The sequence below is a fragment of the Muntiacus reevesi genome, chromosome 8 (assembly GCF_963930625.1).
Source record: "Muntiacus reevesi chromosome 8, mMunRee1.1, whole genome shotgun sequence".
In the NCBI taxonomy this organism is placed as follows: domain Eukaryota; kingdom Metazoa; phylum Chordata; class Mammalia; order Artiodactyla; family Cervidae; genus Muntiacus; species Muntiacus reevesi.
In genome coordinates, this window is record NC_089256.1 from 85,713,794 (window position 1) to 85,738,615 (window position 24,822).

Genomic DNA, 24,822 nt, shown 5'->3' on the forward strand with positions numbered 1-24,822 from the left:
AAAAAAAAAAAGAATGATTCTCAGACTTCTGGCTTGAGCAGATAGATGGTAGTGTCATTTATGTGAAGGGAGACACTTGGGGCTAGAGAGGTGGGAAAAGCAGGTTTTGGGCAGGGGATTAGATTATGAGTTCAGCAGGTTGAGCTGTGCATCAGACTTTTTTAATCCTAATACTGGAAGTCACATTTCAAGTCTCCCTCACCAAAACAGCAAACCAACAACAAACAAAAGAAATAACCATAGAAGTATGAATGGACTAATAGTTTGTACTTTTATTGTTCAGTTTTCCCCAGGTTATTCTTTGTAATCCTTTTATTTTAGCAGACAATTCATTAAACTGTTAGTATGCAATGTGTCTGTGTGTTAACAAAGAGACATCATTCCACAAAAAACTCACGTTCCCCTTAATGCAAATTATTGCATCCTTATATTGATAAAGACTTTAAAAACTAAGAAAGGTTAGGATATTGAGAATATGGTAGATATTATTTTACTTTAGTAGTTTTTTATCTTATAATGTTTTTATGGTCCAAATGGAAACTGAAGAAAAAGGAAGAGCTCTTTCCTGCTTTATTTTTATTTTAAATATTTCCACACGATATTTCTCTAATTTGAAGGCTCTAATTAAAGTAATTGTCAAGGATCTCTTGCATACTTATATTGTCTTTTAAATTGAAACCCTCTGATATTTTATGAATAATTAGGAATTAACTGGTGAAATGAGGTAGTAGAGAAGACCTTATTACAGAGAGGGAATGATATGTGCAAAGGTATTATGGTGAGAGGAATTTGAGAGAGAGAAAAATGACATTGTTACTGAAGTTGAGAGAACAAGGTGGGCATGTCTAAAATCATGTCTAAGTACTAGGCAAGCAGGGACTGATCATGTAGACCATGTTTTAAAATTCTGGCCTTTATCCTAACTTCTAGGAATCTCTAGATATTCTGGGTACATAGTAGGTATTCAATAAATAGTTGCCCTATTCTTTTTTGAATGCCATCTATGCTTTTCAACTCAATGTAATTACTGATCAAATTCATTCTTCTGAATATTTGCAGCACAGCTGATAAGGGACAGCACAACCAATTTCTGAGAACGCTACTTGATAATGTTTTCCTTGAGTCTTTAGGAAAATGTTATCATAAAAGGGCACCCCCTCCAAAAAAAGCTGAAGCTCTCAGGGTGGTTTGGAGGAAATGTAACGCTCCTGACAAGGACATAACACAGGAGACCTTGACTTATGAGCGAATAGCAGCGTTTAAGCATTTTGTAGCAGCGTTTAAGCATTTTGTAGCCTTAACCCTTCAGTTGCAGAGCACAGATTTAAAGAAAAAGCAAAGGAAACCTAAGGCTCTGAAATTTCACTGGGAATTTTAAATTTCAGACTTGGAAGATTTGCTTGCATTCCAACAAGGGTAATAATCTCAGAATGTGTTGAGTTCAGATTGAATACAAAAAATATTAGATTGATTCTGACTTAATTCCTCTGTGTTTCTTTTTCTCCCTTCTTCTTCTCTTTTCTTCCTGTAGGTGGTTCAGAAGTGTATTCCTTTCCTAATTGGGCAATTGAAGGATTCGACCCATAACGACATCATCCTAAGCATCCTCATAGAGATTGCAGGCTACGAGCCAGTGGCTTTGAACAATTTTCTTCCAATGCTGAAAGAGATTGCTGAGAGATCCCCCTACCTCATTGGACAAATGGCAAGAATCTATGGGGCTGTCGGGCATGTGGATGAAGTAAGTATGGCGTTTTTCTCTTCATTTCCCTAATCTCCATTGGCACTTAATCCATTGGGGCTCTATAATATACAGGTATATCCTGAGACTTCTGAAAGTTTCCGTTTCTCTCTCTCTCTCTCTTTTTTTTTTTTTTTTTTTTTTGGCATGGACAATGGCCTCTGGATCAAGGGCATGTTGTAGCAGGGTTATATGGATTGTTCAGGAAGTGAGGATTTCATTGCTGACATGTCACCCGAGGAAAGGAAAGGGTTACAATGGAGAGAGCCCTATGATAGATGGAGACCACTTTGTAATAACAATAACCAGCAAGATTTTCATCTCACTTCTGGTTGCCATTCTGCTTAACCCAAGAGACTGTCAGTAAACATGGAGTTAGAGCTCAGAGACTGCCTATTAATGAGGATAGACTGCCATCTATTCTGCCTCTTAATGAGAATAGACTGCCATCTATTCTGTCAATAAGTGCCTGGATTCAGTATGTTTTGAGCCCTCTCCATGATGTTCCTTGGGAGAGTGCAATAAATGTTCATGGGTGTTTGAAAGTCCTAGTCTAAATATTTGCATAATAAAATCTTTCAGCAGCGACAACAGGATGCCATCAGAGCTTGTGGGGATTAGGCAACTAAGAAAGAATTTCCAGAAATTAAAGTTCTGAAGGGTGTGTGCATGCATGTGTACACACACATGCATGTCTGTCTGATGATTTTATGTTGGAATTGAGGATTTTTATCTTTTTAAAAATAAAAGCAAATGTGTAATTGATAGAGGAAGGCTTTTACTTCATGCACTTACTTATACTATATATTTCCTATTAGATAAGTATAAAATTGTTTAACTCTTAAAAACGATTTCATAATTTACCAAGTTTAGCCTCTTGAGTCCACAGAGGAGAAAGTTAAAAACTGGAAAGGTTAAGTGACTCATCCAGGCTCAGCTTGGGTTAGTTGGTGAGCCAGTTGAAATTAGATCTTTGGTATCCTTGGCACTGTTTTCAAATTTTGTCTTAAAATGGTTCTTCGGTTCTGTTTTGTTTGATTTCTGCTGAGATTTGTGGAGAGCTGGTGAGTGCCAGGCTTCTTCCTGGTGGAGAGTCTTTCTCCTTTAATTTCCCAGAAGGTGGGAGAACTGGGCCCCAGGCAGCCTGTACTGTGAGTGTGACAGTGGCTCTTGTAAAAGGAATACTCAGTACTGACATGCTGCTTAGCATAATCCCTTTCTGTTCACTGCTGTTTGGAATGTCTCCTGCTTGCCACGATCTGCCTTCTGCTAACACGTTCTGTGCCCCGTCACCTTTGCTGCCAGGAGAACCTGTGGCATGCCCGAGTGCTTTTAGGCCAACTGTGACCAACAGCTGTTTGACTGGGTCTGCTGACCTTGCAGATTTTTGCATGGACCAAAAAATTCAACCTCTGATGGGCAAGGCCTTGGAATCTTTAAGTTAACATTCTTTTTGTCACAAATACATTTGTGATTCATTAATGTGTAGTTAGAGCTTCCCTGGTGGCTCAGTGGTAAAGCATCTACCTGCCAATGTGGGAGAGGAGGGTTCGGTTCCTGGATGGGGAAGATATCCTGGAGTAGGAAATGGCAACCCACTCCAGTATCCTAGCCTGGGAAATCTCATGGACAGAGGAGCTTAGTGGGCTAAGTTCATGGGGCCACAAAAGAGTCGGACCCAACTTAGGGACTAAACAGCAATATGGAGTAATGCACATTGGAGGTGACTACACCTCCCCAGAAAATGTAACCTGTAAACAAAACAAAACAAACAAAAAACAATTCTAGCTACTGTCAGTTTACCTAAACTAAGGCTAATCTGAGATGGAGTGGACTATTGGGTGATATTTGTGTGACTCCAGGTAAGTATATAGAGAAAAGGGGGGCCAAAGAGCCTGAGGAATCACCTATTTCAAAACTAAGAATATCAGAATATTTTCTCTTCTCTGTCTCTGTCTCTCTCTGTCTCTTTCTCTTTCTCTCTCTCTTGTTCTTGCTCTATCTCTATCTCTCATTCTTACATACCCATGGAGGCATCTGTGTTTGAGGGAGAAAAAAAATTTTTTCTGATGCTTCTGGTTCAGTTCATCAGCCGAGAACAATTCTAGATCAAACACTTTCCAAATGTGTTGGGATATCAGGATTATATTAGGAGCTCTTTTCACAATATAAGTTCTTGGACCCTATAGAATACTTACTGAATCAAAGTTTCCAGGAAAGGGACCTCCCCAACCTCTGCCAGTGTAATTCTTATTTTGGTTGTGCAGCACGTGGGCTCTTAGTTCCAATCCTATATACCTGTATCTATACATCTATATTTTTGGCCTGCCAGGGTAATTCTGATGCAGCTTTTCATGAATCAGTATTTGAGATCCCCTGACATAATATATTTAAAGCAAGAGTCAATCAGGCTTTGTCCATCACCCATCCTGCCTTCCTCCATAAAGTCATGATAATTAATTAAAATTTTTCCAGACTCTTGATACAGCAAGTTAGATTAGATGTGGTCAAGGGTAACACAAAACAAAATTGTTGAAACAAAGATACACCTCTGTTTCTCTTGCACATAAAGAAGTCTAGAGGGCAGTCAGTCTAGAACCCCATGTTTCAGAAACTCAGGTCCCCCTTCTCCTTTGTTGCTCTCCCATCCTGGAGCATACCAAAGAGCACACGGTTTCTATTTCCTGGTCCAAGATGGTCATTCATCTCCACCCATCAAGTGAGCATTTGAGCCAACAGGGGAAAGGGGAGAAGGACTCCTCCTGACAAATACAGCCTACTGTTTATACCCCATTGGCTAAATAAAACAAAGCTGGAGATGACCATAGCTGCAAGGGAGGCTGGAATGTGTACTCTGGATTTAGGTGGCCACAGGCAGTTAATCAAAAGAGAAGGACATAAAGAATGACTGAGGACAAGGAATGTCTTATTGCAGTTCGTCAAGTGATTCTTTTCTCTGGGTCTCTCTTCTCTCCTCAAAAACAAATAATATCCATATGCTAAGGAAATAATGTTCAAGAAAATCCCACAGATTTAGACATAAATGCATGCACTGCCAACAGCAAGAAGTTAGAAACTTATTGTTAAACTATTATGCAGACATGAACCGTGTTTATGAAGTCTCATGAAGGACTGATATAAGGAGGCTTTGCTGCTGTTTGTTGTTTAGTTGCTCAGTCATGTCCGACTCTCTGCAACCCCATGGACTGTAGGCTCACCAGGCTCCTTTGTCCATGGGATTTCCCAGGCAGGAATACTGGAGTGGGTTGCCATTTCCTTTTCCAACAAGGAGTCTTAAATAACTATTAAATTCACACACACATGCACATGCACACATATAAAATATATATAATGTCTTTGTATTGGATTATCTCCCTTCCGGCGCTGATATTCTTGAATTCCATTATTCCATTTCATTTAAGATCATCCTGACAAAACTACCTTAAATGTTAGTCAGAATCCTTTATTCAGAAATAATGCCTAAAATATCACCCTTTAGTTTTAAAGAATGCTAAAACTCAGTTGTCCCAAGAATTAGCGACCTAAGCAGCTATTAACTGCTTAATCTGAGTAAACCTGTTCAATATTCTAAAACTTTTGTGGCGCCATTTTCCTAAAGACCAAAACCAATAGGCAAGATACATGTGTATGGTTATTTCTACCCAGCCTCTTTCCAGAAGGAAACAGGAAGTTACTGAAGTGCATTGTCAGGTGGGTTTGAGGACAGAAGTCAAGTACAGGCTCCTGGCTACCCCTGGAGGAGGAAACTGCAATTAAAAGAGAACAGCAGGAACTTTGCTCTGAAAAGACCCCACTGTTTTCTGTATGGAGAGCTTGGTATATGTGAGATAAAGGGACACAGGGATATATGAGACGTGGAGATGTTTAGGGTGTTCATGATGGAATAGCTGCAATACCCTAGTGACCTCAGGCCCTAGGGTCCTCTCTCTCAATCGTACTCTGGTCTTATCTAAAAATTGACTTAATTAAATTTCTTTTCTCTTTGGCACCATGTGAAATTTTCAGATGTACTCAGGGGTGCCAAATATTAGATGATATTTGTTGCTAGGATTTAAAAGATTTTAGAAATGCAGAAAAGCCATTGCAACTTTGAGTATCTTGCTCCGACTTTTGAGATGCACAGTTGGTGATTGATTGGAGCCTACTGTTGATCCCTCTCTTGTTGCCTGCCTTCCACCAAACTACAGTGTTTGATCCTTAAGCAGAACCAGCAGTGTGGGACCCTCAGGCCTGGCATAACCTCAAGGTGGAGTCAGCCTGGAATCAGTCTCACACATTATTAATTGACTTCTGCCCCATGCTCCGTGCCTGCATGGAGACAGGTGTAGGAACTGCAGGGCTGGCTATGGGGAAGCATACCAGATGCACCTGTCTTTCATATCAACACCCATCTGGGTAGGCACACTCTGTACAACAGCTGATAGCAGTCACAGTCTTCCCATCTGCTGGTGTAAACCCAGCAGAGGGAAGCTGTTCTATAAAACAAAACTTAACATCTATAGTTTCTTATTTTCTCTGTCTCCCAAATCACCTCAGGGATATTTTTTTGCCGAAATTTGAAATGAAACCATGCTTCATAGCCATATAGTGTTTGTGTCACTGTAAAAAGCTTTATGGTGATTCACAGGCAATTTTCAGGTGTGTTCTGGCATCTAACGTGCATCTCTTGGATGGAGAGTAAAACTAAGAGGACCAAAGGGCAGAGAAATCCATCCACTTCTCGGATAACTGATGAATGGTCGCCTCTGAGGGGCACCTTCCTTGGCCCTGTCCAGTGAAGGACACAGGGACTCCTCATTGTACCAGAATTCACTCCACTTCTGTGGTATGTTCAGTGGAAGCAGATGCATAAATAAGAAATACCATTTTATTAATATCAGATACATCCTCAGCGTGGCAAAAACACACAGGTCCTTCTGTCTGTCTCAAATGAGGAAACTGTAGTGAAGAATGCTGGACGATAGTAGGATGACATAGTCGCTTCTGAGGGTCCATTCCCAGACTTACATCCAGAGAATTCATATTAAACCCTTAGCACAGTGCCTGGGTATAGCACGTGCTTGATACAGTTCAACTAACAGCGGTAATAACAACAACGGCAACAGAAATATAATAAAATTCTACCCAGCAGAAGAGGGTTAATGAGATGGATGTGCTTCTTCCCACTCCAATGTATCTTTTGTTAAATTGCCAGTTTTCTTCCTAAAAGTGCAAGTGTGGTCTTTCTCCCTTGCACAAAGTCTTCTGTTGGCTCCTTCACTGCCTATCGGATGCCATCATCTTGGCTGGGCCCTACCCTCCCTCTAGTTTTAGCTCTTACCTGTGCAGGCTATTCCATGCTCCCTGTGTTCTGTCAGCATTTTACACCCTTCCCTGAGCACACCTTGCACTGACATACGTCATCTTCACAGCCTGTTCTTCTGGCTGGAGAGTTTCCACCCCCTGCTCTTGCTGCTCTTTCCTGACCCAGGTCAAGTGTCACCTCCTGTGTGAGCTCTTCTCAGTTCTCTTAGGCAGTTACGCCTTCTATGCTCCCTTTGCACCTTGGCTGTATCTCAAAGGTCATACTGACTGTATCACATCATAATTTCCCTGTCCGTGTCTATTTATTCTCCATGAGTCTCTGAGCTCTCTTAGGAAGGAATCTTACCTTATCCATCTGAATTCACCTGTGGCCAAAAGAATTTGTGAGTATTTGGGAGTACTCTTATTAATCATTAAGAACTTGAAGGTTGAATCCTCACTAGCCACTTTCATTCAATCAAGCATCTAATTCTTCTAGGTGACTTAACTATAACCTAAGAGAAAGGAGAGGAAGATATTAAGATGGAAAATGTTGTTGGTACATCAGAGCCTGTACAATTTATCTAGTAGGTGAAAGATGAAAATGTGTTTGACAGGGGACCTGGCATTATTAACTAGAACGCATATGATGAGGCATGTCTATGATTTCAGAAGATCCTGGCTCCTTGATAGATGACATCAGAGAAAAATGATGTTGAGTGGATCATGAAAAGAGGGTTTCGTATATGAGGACTTCACAGGCAGCAAGCCGGTTGAGGTGTAGTGCTGAGGAGGAACATTCACCCTGTAGACTAAGCAGCGATCACCACCTGGGGTCTGTCTGTGTGAGAATCCACTGCCCGAATGATCTTGCTGCCGTGGGGCCATCCATACAGTATAACATGGTGGCTAAGAGGGTGTCTCAACAGTCAGACTGCTGACTCAGCTGGGTGGCCTTGAGCAAGTTACATCACGTCTCTTGATTCATTTTCCTCGTCTGTTAAATACGAATAGCAATATTATTTACCTCCTAATTTTGCTGTGAGAATTAATTGGCTGAACCACAGAGAACAGTGTCTGGCAATTGGTAAACATTCAATAAATATCAGCAATGTGTTACCACCTAAGTGGTGCCCAGGGCTTTCTCATTGCATTTATTTGGGTATAGACTGGAACTTAAGTCCAACAGACTGAAACCAAGGAAGACAGCAACAAGTAAATGATGTGCCTCTTCCCTGCTCCCCAGGGAAAGAGGCTGAATGGATGGGTATGTGGGGTCAAAATAAGGACAGAAATAAAAGAAATGAAGTTCTGTATGTTCCATTAAAGATATAAAGTAGGACTGGCTGTATCTTCTTTCTTTGTTAGGAAATAACTAGTATATATAATTTTTTTCTCAGTGTGGAACATGTATCTGCTTTAAATTTATATCACAGACCACCATTCCTGAGGGGAATAAAAATAGCAAAAACAATAATAAAGCCACATTTTATAAAAATTTTTTATAATTTAAAATAGGCCTTGTTTTCTTGGGGGCACTGGAAGTGCATTGCTTTCCATAATGGGCAGGTGGTCCCCAGCTCCCTACCTATAAAAACAACTCAAATAAGTTTGCATCAAATTAAAAAAAAAAAATGTCATTAACTAAATCTGAAGTGGTTTAAATTAAATCCAGACTAGGTTGACTTTTCTTGCCCAGGAAGAACTGAAGTAGAATGCTTCAGTTCCAGAGGCTTTATTTTTTTTTCATTTTTTTCTTTACCCATTAGACTCTCTGAGCCATGCAAGTGGTCCCAGCCTGCTTGGTTAGATATTGCAGTTATTACAACTCTCTTTTCTAATGTGGGTCCACATGAAAAAGAGACCCCTTTAAGAATGGCTTTCATTTTTTTGAGAGGACAAATTGAATTCATGTGTTCTGTCCATCTACTCAAGTCTCAGATAAATGAACTGAAGCAATTTTAGTTTAATAGCCCCATCCTCACCAGGACTTCATCTCATTAGAAGGCACGCACTGGTACCCTCCATAGCTGTGTTTTGCCCACCCCATGCCAGACTCACAAGGCAGCCAATCCATGTGGCGGAAACAGAGATGCTCTAAGCTGCTCTTTACACATGATCTCATAGCACGTGGAAGGATGCTCCAGCCAGTTGTTTTCCTTAGCTGGACACCAGCGGTCTGCACCTGTGAAGAATCAGATGGCTTGCCCGCCCAGGGTGGCCACTGCCAGGGTGGGTGTGAAATCCTGTGCCCTCTGCCTTGTTTTCCTAACTGGCTGGAATATGCTGGCCAAGCACCAGGGCGTGTTTATTACATCCTCTCTGGGCTCAGAGTCATGGACCCTTTTCAAGTACAGAAGTGACACACATCTTGCCCAGGTTGTGTTTCCGTGACATCCGGCAGGCCTTCCTCAGCAACACTTTCAGGGGGAAAAGGAAGAGAATGACAAAGGAAACAAGAGCCACGTTACCGTCCTCATCCTGGCTGTGGGAAAACATCCTGCGACACAGGACCTGGATGGATGCTGTGCACCTTTAACTTGCAGGTCAAGACTAAAGACTGGGCGCCATTCCACAAGAGGAGGGACCTGTGACTTAAACACCCCAGTTTCCTCTAAGGTGGGGAACCTAGTTAACATTTCGTCCGCTCAGAGTCTTTGGGAAGCCTTGGTCAGCACCAGCTGGTAGCTATTTACTGCTACAGAACTGTCATCGATTGGGGAGGGTTTATTTTTTTTTCCAAAATGCAAATAGTTTTATTGTTTTTTATATTGTAAAAAGGTTATATGCTAATTATAAATGATATTAATAATCTCTTACAAAGTATAAAGGAAAAAAAAAAACTTCAAGTAATAAACAGAATATGCTTTCACATAATAGAACTGATTTTCCTTAACCTGTGTCTCCGTGATGCAGGGGTGAGTCGCCGATTCTTTCTAGATGCAAGCCCCAGTACTGGTAATGATGAGGACACAGAGACAGACATGGTCTCTGCCCTAGGGAGGCTCACAATGAGTACGGGCTGGTGGGGGAGAGAGAGATACAAATAGATGATTAAAGTTTAATTTGGTGCCTGTTACTGCCGATTTCTGATCTGTATCAAGAAGAAAACAAGTCACCCTGCGTGGTGGAGTTTGGAAGCATGTTCTAAGTGAGGCCTATTGGATGATAGCATGATGTCAGGGGAGGAGGAGGAGAGTATCCACGGAGGACACAGCAGGTACAATGGCCAGTAGCTGGGGGAAGGCCCTCAACCTTCTGGAAGCCGTGCCTGGAGCGTGGAATGGATAATGGAGGAGGGGAGAGGGCTGAAGCTGGTGCAGACTCGTTCCAGATGACGACATTCCTCATAGATCCGCAGACAGGCCCTGTTTTCTACCTTCTCTCTCCACACTTATTTATCACTGGAGTCCAGGTCACCAGCGTTTTGTTTCCCATTATCTTGTGGCCAAGCAAATGAATACTGTGTACCTCAGTGTTCCCAAGAAACTAAAGAGCCTGGTAAAAGGACAAACAGTCCCACAAATAGTTGCAAATGTAGGATAGTAAATAGTGATTACAAAAGTTACATGTTGCAGCAATTTTCAACAATGTCTTGTAATTATCAGCTGTAATTTAGGCCAACTGACCAAACCACCAAGAGCTCCCAGCGCCTCTTTGAGGGGAGAGCTTGGCAAGTCCTTGAAGGGGCCTCTGCCTGACCAGTCTCTCCTCAGGATTGAACCCCAAGGACGGTCAGCCTGATCCCCACAGATCTCATCTCCTCTTTTCAGAGGGGACTTCTGACTTTCTTTTGCCAGCATCTGTGAGGAAGTAGGCCTGTGATTGCTCCAGCAAAAACAGAAAGTTTCTACTTAGTGATTTACCCTTCTAGGCTTGAGCTTCAGATGTAAATGAATATCGGATTCATCAGAAATAACAGCTGGGCATTGACAGCAGGTGAGTTGAGAGGATAAAGTAGTTGCTAATTCCAGCTCAAATCCTGCTGCTCTTCAAAGGCTGTAGCACAGACCTTGCTCTGCCCATAGCCCTCAGACAAATCACTTCAGCATAAGCCAGCCCCTTCAACTGCCAGAACCTGCATTTCTGAGCCTGTGGGTTTCCTCAACTTCACAGGCCACCCTGCTAACATGCATGGCAGGATAGATATATGAGGAATATCCCCCCAGCCTCCTCAGCAGCTTTCAACCAATGATGGGGCTGTATCCTCAACTCCAGCAACCCTCTAATGGTATAACCCTTTCCCAGAATTCCCAGGCAGCCTTTCCAAGCTATTTCCTTTCTCTGTCTCATTCTTCAACTCCCATACTCATCTCCTGAGTTTCCAAAGAGATGCTTTGCACATAAATCATCTCAGGGTCTGTTTCTGGGGAGCCCAATCCCAGAAAAGTTCATTTCCTTGCCTTCCCCGGCCACCATCATCTCTCCTGCTCTAAGCATGTGCGAGTGTACATCTGTAACGTGGAGGCTGCACCTGACTTCTGGTAGCATTTGCCTTCCGTTCACTCAGTATATGAATCCACACCCCAATCCTAACCTGCTTTAAGCACTGCAAAAGAGGGCATGGTACCTTATTCTTCCTTGTCCCCCTGTACTGCCCAGCCCTGAAATGGGTTCCTAGCGTGTGAACCACAAATATTTGCTGACCAGCTGTTACACCGAGATTGGAACTTGACACTAGTATAGGTCTTCTGCTAGTAGACAGCTGCTGATGACATGGCAGGTCCTAAGGAAGACCAGGAACACTACAGACATTAGGTTCCAGTCTTGGGTTGTCGCTGTTGGTTTTCAGGTTCTACTGGTCTCCTTTCTAAGTGGTGGCCAAAGTGTAGTCTCTGGCATGGGGCATCACGGGGAACTAGATTCAGAATGTGCAAGTTAGCAAGGTCCCCAGGTGACCTGTGTGCACATTAAAGTGTAAGAGGCACTGGTCTCAAGGACCCAGCTCCCCCAGGGTTTATCTTCTAGAGGATTCCCCCGAGGTCTGGACATACCCACATGTGTACATGCGTGCATGATTCATGTATGGCTTACAAACACACACAGCCATACCCCCACAGGTTTCTTTGTAAGACTCATTTTGTTACAAAGTAAGAAATCAATAACCTTTAAAAATGATCATCTTTGGCAATGTTAGAGTAAATAGAAAGCCAGGGAGCATCAAGCATTATTTATTATACAGTTTCTGAGCATTTGCCACACATCTGATGAGGGCAAGGCTCTGGAGAGAGTGCACAGTTAAACATTTAATAAAAATCAACCCTTTTGTTGTTGGAAGGGGCTCTGGTTTTATTCTCTTAGAAAGGATCCTTCACTGGGCTTTGATACTTCCTATGTAACATTCCTAGAATTCCTCACCCCATCCCCACTCCTGTGGAAAAGGGGGTGGTGATGGGGGAAGGATGAGGAGAGTGTTCCTAATTAGCACTTTTATACATAATAACATAGGGGGTATATATACAAGATTTTCCTTTGCTTAAGTTTTCAATTTTTTTTCTTGTTACTTGATTCATCATATTTCAACCAGGATCTGGAAGCATCCCCAAAACTCCCAGCACGATTTGACACAGAGGCAGTGTCATCATGAGGTTAAGGGTTTTTTAAAATAATTTTACTCTCAAAAATTATGAGGAGAACCCTTGAAAGTAGATGAGTTTTGTTGCATAGCCATAACTGTACTATTTGAGCTGATATTTACATTTCAGCTCTCTTCCTTATTTATCAAAAACAGTTAAGTCTGGTTTTATTTAGTGACTAGCAGTGGGGAATGTAGTGCTAGCTCACAGCCTCTAAGAAAAGATGCATCTGACAGTCAGCAGATCAGCAGTGGACCGCCACACGGAAACATTCGGCTAGAGTTCTCAGCATTAGCCAGAACGAGTCTTGTTATTTACATGTAGACAACAGAAAAGAAATTACACAGAGAAGGGTATCTTGGCATCAGTTTATTCCTTGTTAAGTAATAAGTAAATCTAGAGTAGGTAAAGAAATAGTTGCTATTTAAGATTAATAAATTTAAGATACCTGGAAAGTGAATGTTTTCATAACTGTAGATTTCCCAACTTCAGTGATATGTTAGTTCCACAGAGTTTCAAATATCTGGCAATTCACCCAGATAAGTGGAGAACAGACACTTTCATATCTCCTGTTACTGAAGTCTTTATTTACTTAGCATGGTTGATTTTAGAGATCCCCGGATTATACTAAACTCCTATTGCTGTGTATGTTTTCTCTGGCTCTTTCTTCTACTACCTTCTTCTTAGGAGACAATCTTCCTTTAGCTGTGACAGTGGCCCCTGTCTCAATCAAGTGTTCCTTCCTCCTTTGAAACACTTCCCAGAGCCCACCTTCTCTGTGATAGCTCTGCATTCCCAAAACATGATTTGGTGATCAACTCTTTCTCTTCAAGACTGGTAGGTACAGATTAAATTGGCAGAGAAGGTGAGCAATGGGAGGGAATGGGAAGTTACAGCAATTTCCTAAAGGAAATATTCTACCATCCTCCACTTTAGAAAGTGAGAATTACCTTGAAGGCTAAATGCATAGGTTTTAGTATCCCACACAGTAGGTAAAATTAAAATAATGAATACAATGAGGTGACGCTTCTATTATTCTGCTCAGAAATGACAAAATTAAATCATGTTCTAGCCTAAATGTACACAGCCATCCCCACAATTCCTGTGTTGAAGACTAATCCTAAAGTGATGGTATTAAAAGATGGAGCTTTTGGGAGGTGATTATGCCTCGAGGGTGGGGCCCACATGTATGGGATCAGTGCCCTTATTAAAGAGTTTTCAGGGAGCTCCTTTGTCCCCTTCCTCTATGGAACCAAAAGCCAAATCTACCAACACAATGATCTTGGACTTAGCAGTCTTCAAAACTGTGAGAAGCCCAAATAGACTAAGATAAAAATGGTCTATGAGTCCATTCAAGATCTCAACACAGCCTTATCTAAAAATCCTAAAAAGGCTGTTCTGCTTTATTTCCACTGTTTACATAGAGGTGAGCTCACAAGTGACTGGAAAGCGCTTTGGAAAGTTACTTTTTCCTCCAAGCTAGTACATTTCAGACCTTCTCTTTCAAGCACACCATGGCCAGCCTTACCTTCAAGCCCCATCCTATTAGCTGCAGTTTGTTTGCATATTTTGATTTACTTATTTATCTATGTCCTGCTTACTTCCAGCAAGCAGTTCAGGAGGCTCACAATGAAAGCCTGGTTGCTATGAGACCAGAAATAATTAACCCAAGGCAAAATCCAGGAACAGAAAGGGGAGCATCGGCAGGATAGGGGTCACACATGTAGCAGAAAAAAGTCTATCCTAGCTAAGGAAATTGCCAATCTCAGGCAAGGTCACATTTGCAAACTGAATTTTTCCATTTCATTCTCCTCTGTACATAATGAGGTAATACTTATCCAAGTACTTCTGTCTAACGTGTATTTTGGGAGTTATATGTCCGCTACCATGAATAAAACATCCTGGCTTTTTTTTTTTTTTAATAAGTAGGTGCAAAGAAAGATAGGCATCTTGTATTTAATTGTATAATGAGTAAATTATATAATGTAATGAGTAAAGTATGGGAAGTTCAATTGTAGCTGATGTATAGTTCAATTGAGTTAAATCATACCATATTGTGTTCCTTTTCTAATGACCACAAAGCACTTTTTCTTTTTTTCCTGGCAAAAAGTTCAAACACAATTTCTTTTTCTTTCTCCCTATTTCTTTTCTTTCTTTTTGGTCCCATAATAAGCAACTTTCTTCAAAATGGTTTCCATGATTAGGCCAGAAGATCTGTGGTTACTTTTTCTATCTTTCTGTGATTATGCCACATTTGCTAAATAGATATTGTGTAGTTAAAGATGGGCTGCTTCTTTGAGTTCTGCAAAAATGTTTCAATGCTAAAATCCCCAATGCTCTTTCAAAAAGTTTGCTTAATTGAAGCAAAAGAAATAGTGGAACCATTGTTGGGGATAATCAATGAGAGGTAATTTACATGAGGGGACCATGGTGTGGTGGGAGAAGAAATTCTGGCTCTGTATAATTCAGTCTGAGTCGCTTGAGCCCACACAAAAGATTTACCTTTAAAAGGCTAAGTTCCCAAGCCCCCAGTTTTTAAAGAGTAAATCCGACCTCTAAATCCTTTATCAACCCACAAAACAACACTATGCTTCAAGCTCAAATTAGATAGATTTCTACAAGCTTTAAGGTCTATAAGTATTTGGGGGTCAATGCAAAGAAAAGATGCTGAAAGATGAACTCAGCACAAACAAAGAGAGATCTGGGTTTTCGGACTTAAATGTGGCCACACCAAATGCTGTTTAGGGGGAAATACTCTTAAATTAGAAACTCTTACTGACAGGAGACCATGTTCAGTTTTCTACCCTTTAAAAAAATCAATCATATTAAAAACAGAATTTATTAGGTTACATTATTGTCTCACATAACAGGGCATAAAAGTAAGTTACATTTACATTCTATGATTTCTACTTTAAATCCTAAGTCAACTTCATTCAAACACCTCTTTGAAGAAGACATAGGAAGCGCCACATTTAAATATTAAATAAAAGCCATAATTGCTTTACAAGTGCAAAAATTATCCCTTGTGTTTTTTGTTTGTATTTTTCTTTTAACGAGGGCATGGTTTACTTTAGCATTCATTCTGTGCCAAGTGCATGGAATTGAACTGAGTCCAGCTGATCTCTAATTTTTGCCATGTTAGAAAATTTGAGGTTCATTCAAAACAAAGGATACATCTGTTTTCATCAGCTGTTTCTTGAATTTTATTACTGGGACTTATTTTTTTGAATTGTTTTGCCTAGACAGTATTGTTTTACTAGGCATGATTTATTACTCTGCATGTGCCCATGGAAACTGTGTGTTCCTAAAATCATAGAAACTGAATCAAAAATAATAAGGAAAGGATGGGAACTTGTTCCCTTTACATTGGGTTAAATATTTATTTAGAATATATAAATCTGTTTAAATTATAATAAATCTTTGTTTATCAATGGGAAGAAAAATATGTTCAATTAATTCCAAACTTATATACAGAAACTTGAGGCATGACCAGAGGATAAAGAAAGAATTGAGGAATATGACTTTCAGAATGCTATTTTAAAAATCAGCTCAAAGTTGGAGGATTATCTGCCTGAGAGAGACATCAGCAATGTTTTTGTTTATTTATTCCCTACTTTGTTCCATAGAAAAGGATTTCAAGCAGCTTGCTCTGTTGATGTTCTATATTTAAAATTGTTGAAGCTTAGCTTTGGAATATGATAAACTGACAGCACTTGATGCCTACTTACTTTGCAAGCACTTTACACATATTTTTGTGCTAGCATTTTAAATAAATAATCTTATTTATTTATTGACTGTGCTGGGTCTTCATAGCTGGACAGGCTTTCCTCCAGTTGCTAGGCCTGGGGGCTACGATCCAGTTGGGCTGCTTGGGCTTCTCGTGGCGGTGGCTGCTCTTGCTGCAGAGCACGGGCTCTGGGTGCGTGAGCTCAAGAGGCTGTGGTTCCGGAGCTCTCGAGCGCAGGCTCCATAGCTGCGGTCCAGGGGCTTAGTGGCCCTGAGGATGTGGGATCTTCCCACATCTGGGATGGAATCCACATCTCCTGAATCGGCAGGTGGATTATTTTCCACTGAGCCACCAGGAAAGCCCTCATGTAATGTTTTTAAAAAGAGAAATAGGCTGTCTTGGTAAAATGTTGAACAAATTTCATTTCTAGGTAAACTTTTTCACAGGTTACCAAAACAGTGGCGTATATTTGCTTCCTGGGCTGGTATTGAGGTTTTGGACATTTTTAGAACTTCCAAACCTTCATCAAATCACAAAATGTTAACTGGAAAAATTAAGGGGACATATGGGTTTTGAGACAGCTTGTTTTAGTTTCGGTGATAATTTAGATACATCTGCATTTACATTTAAGGTTTTCAACACTGAAACTATTAGCTAACATTTATTTAGCACTTTTCTGTGCCAGGCATTGTTGTGAATGCTTTGTTTTTAACTCACTGAATCCTCACCACCTCTCTATGAGGTGGGTACATTAATCTGTTGCATAAACTGAGCCGTGGAGAGTTAAGTGACTTGCCCAAGTCATGACTGGCTGCTGGCAGTGCCAGGATTTGAACACAGGAAAGAGCTTCTGACCCGCTCTATGACCCCACACCAGCCCCTGTGCCTGCTCTGTTGGGAGGGCTTTCCAAGGACTGCCACCTTTTCTGTTCTCCCAGGGTGGGACTTCCTCTGGAAATATGTATCCCAAGAAAGCTCTCACATGTATTGACAATTAGAACAGCCTGGACTCTTGTTTGCCCTGCTACTGTCTTACCAATTCTACTTTCCAAGCCGTAAAGGAAGCCTCTAGAAAGCCAAACACTTAACTGCTCCTTGTTTCAAGGGGAAGTTTTGAGGCCGTGGAACAGTTTGGGCTGCTGCTAGAAGGTGTCTCAGAAAGAGCTGTAAATCTTCAGGTGGGTGTGATTCGGGGAGGCCCTGAGCAGGGGCTGGCGTGGAGAAGCTTTGCTCATCGCGCGGACAGTCCAGCTGACTCCAGCAGACACAGGTCTGTAATGACCTGGACTCAGTCATCTGGAATTTCTAAAAAGAGGGACTATACACTCATCCGTCAATAGAATCCTTAAAATTTTATTTTAAAGATTAGTATCCCAAACTTTGAACAGACCACAGAATAGGAGAGGCTAAAAGCCTTCCAGAAAAATAGGACCAGGATTCATGTACCACCAGTAAGTAAAATTTTTGCGTTCCAAGGTGGACTCCCACTGATTAAAAATGACTTTTAAAACCTGATATTGGTTTCTCTGCAAAGGAGGTACTCAGAGAGAGGAAGAAGGAAGCACAGGGGAGGGGCACATTGGTGCCTTCAGTGGCATCGCGAATGTTCTGTTTCATTACTTAAATATCTGTTCTTTCATATACAGCATGTATTCCATAATGTCAAAAAATCTACTAATATTAAACATTTACTGTGTGCTAATAGTATGCCTGGCATTGAAAACAATAATATTTATAATAAAACACTAGGCCTCTACTGAATGGCTTATTTTTTAATTCATTGATATTTCCAGTATCATCACATCTTATTAAAAATACTACTTATAATAACAATCGATTTCTGACATTAAAAAAAAAAAATCATTTGCTCTATGCCAGGTCCTTCTTAGGTATTATTTCATTATTCCTCCTAGCAAAGTCTTGAAGAATTTGTGTCAGCTAAGATGAGTTGGTAATAGCGCATCAAACTAAAGCCAGCTTCAATAATAAGAATATTTATTATCTCATTTAAGAAGTCTGCGAGACTTGATGGGCCCAGGGTCCCTCCAAAAGTTCCAGAAGGTCATCGAGAACCGTTGATGACAAGGCTCTTTCTCTCCTTAGGATCTTGGGATCTTAACATGGCCCTGTAATCATGTCCCCTTTTGCTTGCAAGCTGGCTGCCACAGATCCGGGCAGCATATGCTGTAGACCCAGCAACATCTGGTTAAAGAAAAGGCTTGTGTCCCTCCATGTGTCTATTCTTATTTGGGAAGAAAACCTTTTCCATCAGTTTCCCATCCCAGAAAATTTCACCTCAAGTCCAAATGCCCAGGATAAAGTCATATATCCACCCCCTAGTTACAAAGGAGGGTGATTTATTTAGTGCCACGTTCTTCTCACCTTTGTTCTCTTTGGTGGTGAGTTCATGTTTAAAATGTCCCAAGTTTAATGCTGAAGTGCTCTCTGGTGTTCCCAAGTACGAGACGGCTGTGATCCACCTCATGGGTAAAATTACATAGGCTGCATTTGGCCATGAATTATAGCACTCTTGGCTGAGCTCAGATTTAATGAATTAATGATCTGTATCACTTAAGACATCTTTAGATAGAAGCACACATAAAACAAAGTTATGTATTGATCAGTTGATGAAAATGTGTGGCTGGAGGCTTTTGGGAACCTGTTCCTGTGTTTCCTTTAGAAGCAGTGGTTCCATGTTTGCTAAGCCAGTGTCCGACGTGACTTTATAGAACACAGCTACCATGAATAATAATAGTCGGCTCTGTGTGCACAAACACACACATTCACACAACATACACACACACACATATACACACATCCACCAGCAACATGAGGCTGTCTAGCAGAGTTCTCTGAACTGAAATAATTTCACACTTTCTCACTCCAGAGTGGGGGGCCCAACTGTCCCAATTTGCCCTTGATTGAAGAGTTTCCCAGGATGGGGGACCTTCAGCGTTGAAACAAGGAAAATCCCAGGGCCAATCAGAGAGAGTTGACTCCCCTGCTCCAGAGTTTCCTGAAGCCAGGGAATTGAGGTGGAGGGGGAGTGTCTGCCCTAACCCTTCACCTCTTGCTCTGAAGCTAATAGCTGCACCATCTTTAGGAAGGAGACTCATGGAATGAATGTACACCCAAGCAGTTAAACACTGCTGTCCCCACTCAGGCTTCTGAGGGTTCCTAAGCAAAAGCTGGATTTTCCCTGGCAAAGCTCCACTGAGAAAGCATTAAGAGTAAGCTCATTTGATTTACATTCCTAATGCACCTTGCAAGTGTCTCTGGTGTGTGGAAACGTCTAAGAGATGAATTATGAAGAAATACAGTATATGGCACAATAAAAAAAGCAATAACAGATGCCCAGGAATTACAGCATTTTCATTCAGGCAGCATAATATATTATTTTCTTTAACTCGCTTGTAAATTGATAAAGGATAGAGAGAAAAATGTGGATTTTAGGGCCAAATCCATATTTCCTAAATCACCAAATTCTCAAATTTTCACAGATTTGTGACTATATCGACTAGTGACTCTCAACCCTGGCTTTATATTAGAATTATCTAGGAGGTTTTAAAAATTTCTGTGCCTGGTTGCCACCCGTTACGATGAAATTAAATAGAAACGGAGTGGGGGAGAGGAATTACTGGGCATTTAAATTGTTACAACAGCTTCCCAGGTAATTCTAATAACATACAGCCAGGGTTGAGACCCTCTTAGAGGGAGGGTGATGTTGAGAAAGGGTCTTGGAAAGTTTCAGCAGAGAATGCTGTAATCAGTTGGTGATGCCTGCTGTGGGTGGAAGAGGGAGAAAGCACATGAGGCTGCACTAAGCCATCTTTTTCAGCCTCGCCAAAGTGGGAATATTCACTCTCTGAAGTCAGGCAGATCTTGTGTAATCTTGATCAAATGATTGGCACTCTTATCAGTATCTCCATCATGTTACCATTTTGCAATGTTGTCGTGAGGGTTAGGTGAGGAAGCAGATGCCAAGTACCTGGCACATAGTGGATGCTTAGTAGAGGGGAATTATCACCATCATAACCAGGCTCCCATATTTTCATCTTTGGCCGCATTCTGGTTCACATTCTGTTATCCTAACAAAAGGGCTTCCCAGGTGGCTTAGTGTAAAGGATCTGCCTGCCGATCCAGGAGATGTGGGAGATGCAAGTTCAAACCTTGGGTCCAGAAGATCCCCTGGAGGAGGAAATGGCAACCCACTCCAGTATTCTTGCCTGGAGAATCTCATGGACAGAGGAGCCTGGCGGGCTACATATCCATGGGGTTGTTAAGAGTCAGACATGACTGACTGACTGAGCACATAGATACGCATCCTAACAAAGAGTAACACCAGAGTTTTTATGAGATAGTAGTAACAGTATTTTACAAACAAAATGAATAACACACGAAAAATGAATGGTATGGCCAAGGCAATTTTGCAAGCATATAATCTAGTTCAGGGGTCAGCAAATCACTGCCTGTGAGCCAGATCCAGCCACACCTATTCATTTACTTATTGTCTGTAGCTGTTTTCCCATAACGGATACCACATGGCCCATAAAGCCAAAAATATTTGCTATCTGGTTCTTTACAGAAAGTCTGCTGACCCTTAATTCTAGTTCATCAGTTCTCAGTGCAGTCCACGGACCTCTGAAACCCCTTCAGGGGATCTTAGAGGTGAAAGCTATTTTCACACTAATACTCACACATCATTGACCTTTTTCACTGGGTTGACATTTGTACTGAAGGGACAAAAGCAACGATGGGTAAAGCTGCCAGTGCCTTAGCACAAATCAAGACAGTCAGACCAAGTGTACGCTTCATTGTCTTCTTCACCACTACATGTGGGTAGGGAAGAAACCAAATGAACGAAAAGCCAGTTTCACTTAGCTCAGGTTGGCACTATCGGTATTTTGAGCCAGATAGCTGTTGGTTTCCAGGGGGCTGTCCTGGGCACCGCGGGTGGTTTCGCAGCATCTCCAGCCTCTGCCCAGTAGACACGACCAACTCATCCCCTCCCGTCTCCTATTGTAACAATCAAAAACCTCTCCAGACATTTTCTGGAATTTCTTTTATTTAACCAAATAGATGGTAAATATCAATAGATACAACTCAGATAAACAAAAAAATCTTTGGTGTCTTCTGTAATTTTTGAAACAGTAAAAAGTTCCCAAGACCAAAAAGTTTAAGACTTGCTGTTCCATTCTGTATTTATGGGATATTTATGATATTTATACTGTTAAATCAATATAAAGTGAAAAGGATCACATATATAAGATATAGGAAAAAGAAGTGGGGAGTTTGGGGTTTGGGGTGGGAGGGGTGGAGACATAGCCAGTGAAGACACAGCTTTAGAGGCCTGGGGGGCAGTGTGACCTGGACTGAGTTAGTCCTCCATCTGTGCCTCAGTTTCCTTCTTATAAAATGGAAGCGATTGCAGTGCTTACCTCACAGTGTTGTTGGGAGGATTGCATGAATAAATACCTAAAAAGCATACAGAATAGGTTTGGTGCTTAGATTAAGTGCTCTTTGTGGGTCGGCTATTATTGTTTTAATATTAAATAATCAGTTTATGTCAGAAGGGATGAGGTCAGGCCTGCCATTAAAGTACACAGGTGCTGTTGACCTGTCCCCATGCAGGATGACTGAAAGCAGAAAAATGTGGCCACTGGCCCTCAGAGACAAAATATTGTAGGGCCAAGAAAGAAATCAGAACCCCCTAACCCGCTTCTTACCCTCACCTCACACTTTCTAATCCAAAGTCACATCTGTTACCCCTGTGAGGTACATGGATGTGCTCCAAGGTTTCAGAACAAACGACGTGAGGTTGGCTTGGTTTCATGTGTGAGTTCCAGAGCAGTTATAACTTTTCTTGTTCCCGCGCTGTGATTAATTTTCCCTTCAGTTCAGTTTGGTTGCCAGAAAGTCATCCAGAATTGTGTTGATTTCAGCCATCCTCACCTTTAGGAAGACATGTGCTTTCAAAAAAGGTCTCTTAATGAAACCGTAGGGACACCTCTTAGATAAGCAAGTGAAATGTTTGTAGGCTAACTTTTAAAAAGTTGCTGAAGAAGAAGCTGAAGCTGAAGCGGAGGATGTTACCTAAAATTTGAAATTGCACTCTCCGTTGTAAAGTGTCACATCTCTTGTGTCCCAGTTCTTATCTCTCCTGACCTCCTTGGGTCAATCAAGATATGTTTTACTGTAATTGGTTTCTGTGGCTATTGAGAATGTTGCGTTTAGATCCTAAAACCTGTAGAATTCACACATCATATTCTCTGTGAAATCTGACCTGACTCTACTGTTTGACATTAACTCGCCTCCCTGGGTCTCCCCGTTCTGTTCTTTTTCCCTTTGAGGCACATTTCTGCATCCAACACACACTGTATTTTACACATGTATCTTGTTTATCTGCCTCATTATTGTGGCAAAGGCTTTTACTGTTTTTTCTTCAGTGCTGTATTCCTAGTTTCTAAAACAGTGTCTGGTACATGATGTGGACCCCAACATCCAGCTTTTGTCTTTATTTTTCATTTATTTTTATTAGTTGGAGGCTAATTACTTTACAATATTGTAGTGGTTTTTGTCATACATTGACATGAATCAGCCATGGAATTACATGTGTTCCCCATCCTGATCCCCCCTCCCACCTCCCTCTCCACCCGATCCCTCTGGGTCTTCCCAGTGCACCAGCCCCGAGCACTTGTCTCATGCTTTTGTCTTTAAATGAGGAAGGGAAAACATCCCTGTGATGAATCACACACCATGAATTCACATACAGAACCCTTGCATGAATAAAAGCATCTATATTGAAAAAAATAGTAGACTCAAAAAGAGTACTTACATTTCCCTTTGTTACCTAGCAATTTCATGAGCCAAAGTATAAAATAGGCTCTCAGGAGCTTGTTCCAATGGTGTTTATTTTTCATTCATCTAATACTGTTATGAGTAGTAAGTAAATACCTCTTCAGTTAGCTCTCCAGCTCACAGAAGTGTGTCTGAGTCCCACAGAGCACCGTGCCCTAGGCCTTCCCTGGCGGCTCAAACAGGAAAGAATCTGCCTGCAGGACTTCCTGGTGGTCCAGTGAGTAAGGCTGTGCACTCCCAGTTCAGGGGGCCTGGGTTTGATCCCTGGTCAGGGGACTAGATCATGCAACTAAGACCCAGAGCAGCAAAATAAATAAATATTAAAACAAAAACAAAAACAATCTGCCTTCAGTGCAGGAGACCTGGGTCCAATCCCTGGGTTGGGAAGATCCCCTGGAGAAGGGAATGGCAACCCACTCGTGTTCCTGCCTGGGAAATCCACAGACAGAGCAGCCTGGTGAGCCACAGTCTGTGGGGTTGCAGAGTCAGTCATGACTGATCGACTAAAAGAGGTTCTTAACAAGTAGTTATTAAGGAGTTGATTGGCAAGTACCTCCTTCCCCAAGAGATGTGTTCCGATGTAATTATACATGGAATCTTTGAAAACCAAGTTAAATACTAAAATTTAGGGATATTCACTACTGAAATCTGTTCTGTACTATTTCTTGTAAAGCACAGAATGCCTTTGCAAACTCGTACTTTCTTTGTAAAGTCATATCTTGGCATTTAGAGCTCCCCTGGGGGCTCAGACAGTAAAGAATCTGCCTGCAATACAGGAGACCAGGATTCAGTCCCTGGATCAGGAAGATACCCTGGAAAAGGGAATGTCTATCCACTCCAGTATTCTTGACTGGAGAATTCCATGGACAGAGGAGCCTGATCGGCTACAGTCCATGGGATTGCAGAGTCAGGCACAACTGAGTGACTAACGCATACACACGTACATGTCTTGCCATACAAGGTTTACTTAAATCAGTGAATTGAGACATACGCAGAGTGTAGATGCTACAGGCTCCGTTCTGTGCCAGCTCTGTGCCAGGTCGATTGATGTAGGAGAAGTGGCACCTTTAGGAGACTTGAGTGGTACATTTAACCATTAGGAATCTATACATGGAAGGGGGGATTGTGGGTCCCTTAAAGGCAGAGACTGCTTCTCGTTCTCCTTTGCCACCTAGTGTCTGCATGCATGCTTAGTCGCTTCAGTCGTGTCTGACTCTTTGCGACCCCAGGGACTGTAGCCCACCAGGCTCCTCTGTCCATGGGATTCTCCAGGCAAGAATACTGGAGTGGGTTGCCATGCCCTCCTCCAGGCAATCTTCCTGACCCAGGAATTGAACCCGCGTCTCTTAGGCTTCCTGCACTGGCAGGCGAGTTCTTTACTACTCGCGTGACCTAGGGTAGCACTGCTGCTGCTGCTGCTGAGTCGCTTCAGTCGTGTCCGACTCTGTGCGACCCCACAGACGGCAGCCCACCAGGCTCCGCCATCCCTGGGATTCCCCAGGCAAGAACGCTGGAGTGGGTTGCCATTTCCTTCTCCAATGCACGCATGCATGCAAAGTCGCTTCAGTCGTGTCCTAGGGTAATGTTAAGAATTAAACCTGTGCTTGTTAACAGAG

The 24,822-nt window shown here is 41.7% G+C and overlaps 1 protein-coding gene across 7 annotated transcripts in view; it reads left to right on the top strand.

Moving 5' to 3' along the window:
* VEPH1 (ventricular zone expressed PH domain containing 1) overlaps positions 1 to 24,822 on the top strand; it is a 313,627-nt gene that overhangs the window by 100,646 nt on the left and 188,159 nt on the right. For all 7 annotated transcript variants that reach the window (XM_065943247.1, XM_065943248.1, XM_065943243.1 and 4 more), the window contains exon 6: positions 1,532 to 1,741. In XM_065943247.1, the coding sequence (XP_065799319.1) occupies positions 1,532 to 1,741 (210 nt within the window). The remainder of the gene's footprint in view (positions 1 to 1,531; positions 1,742 to 24,822) is intronic.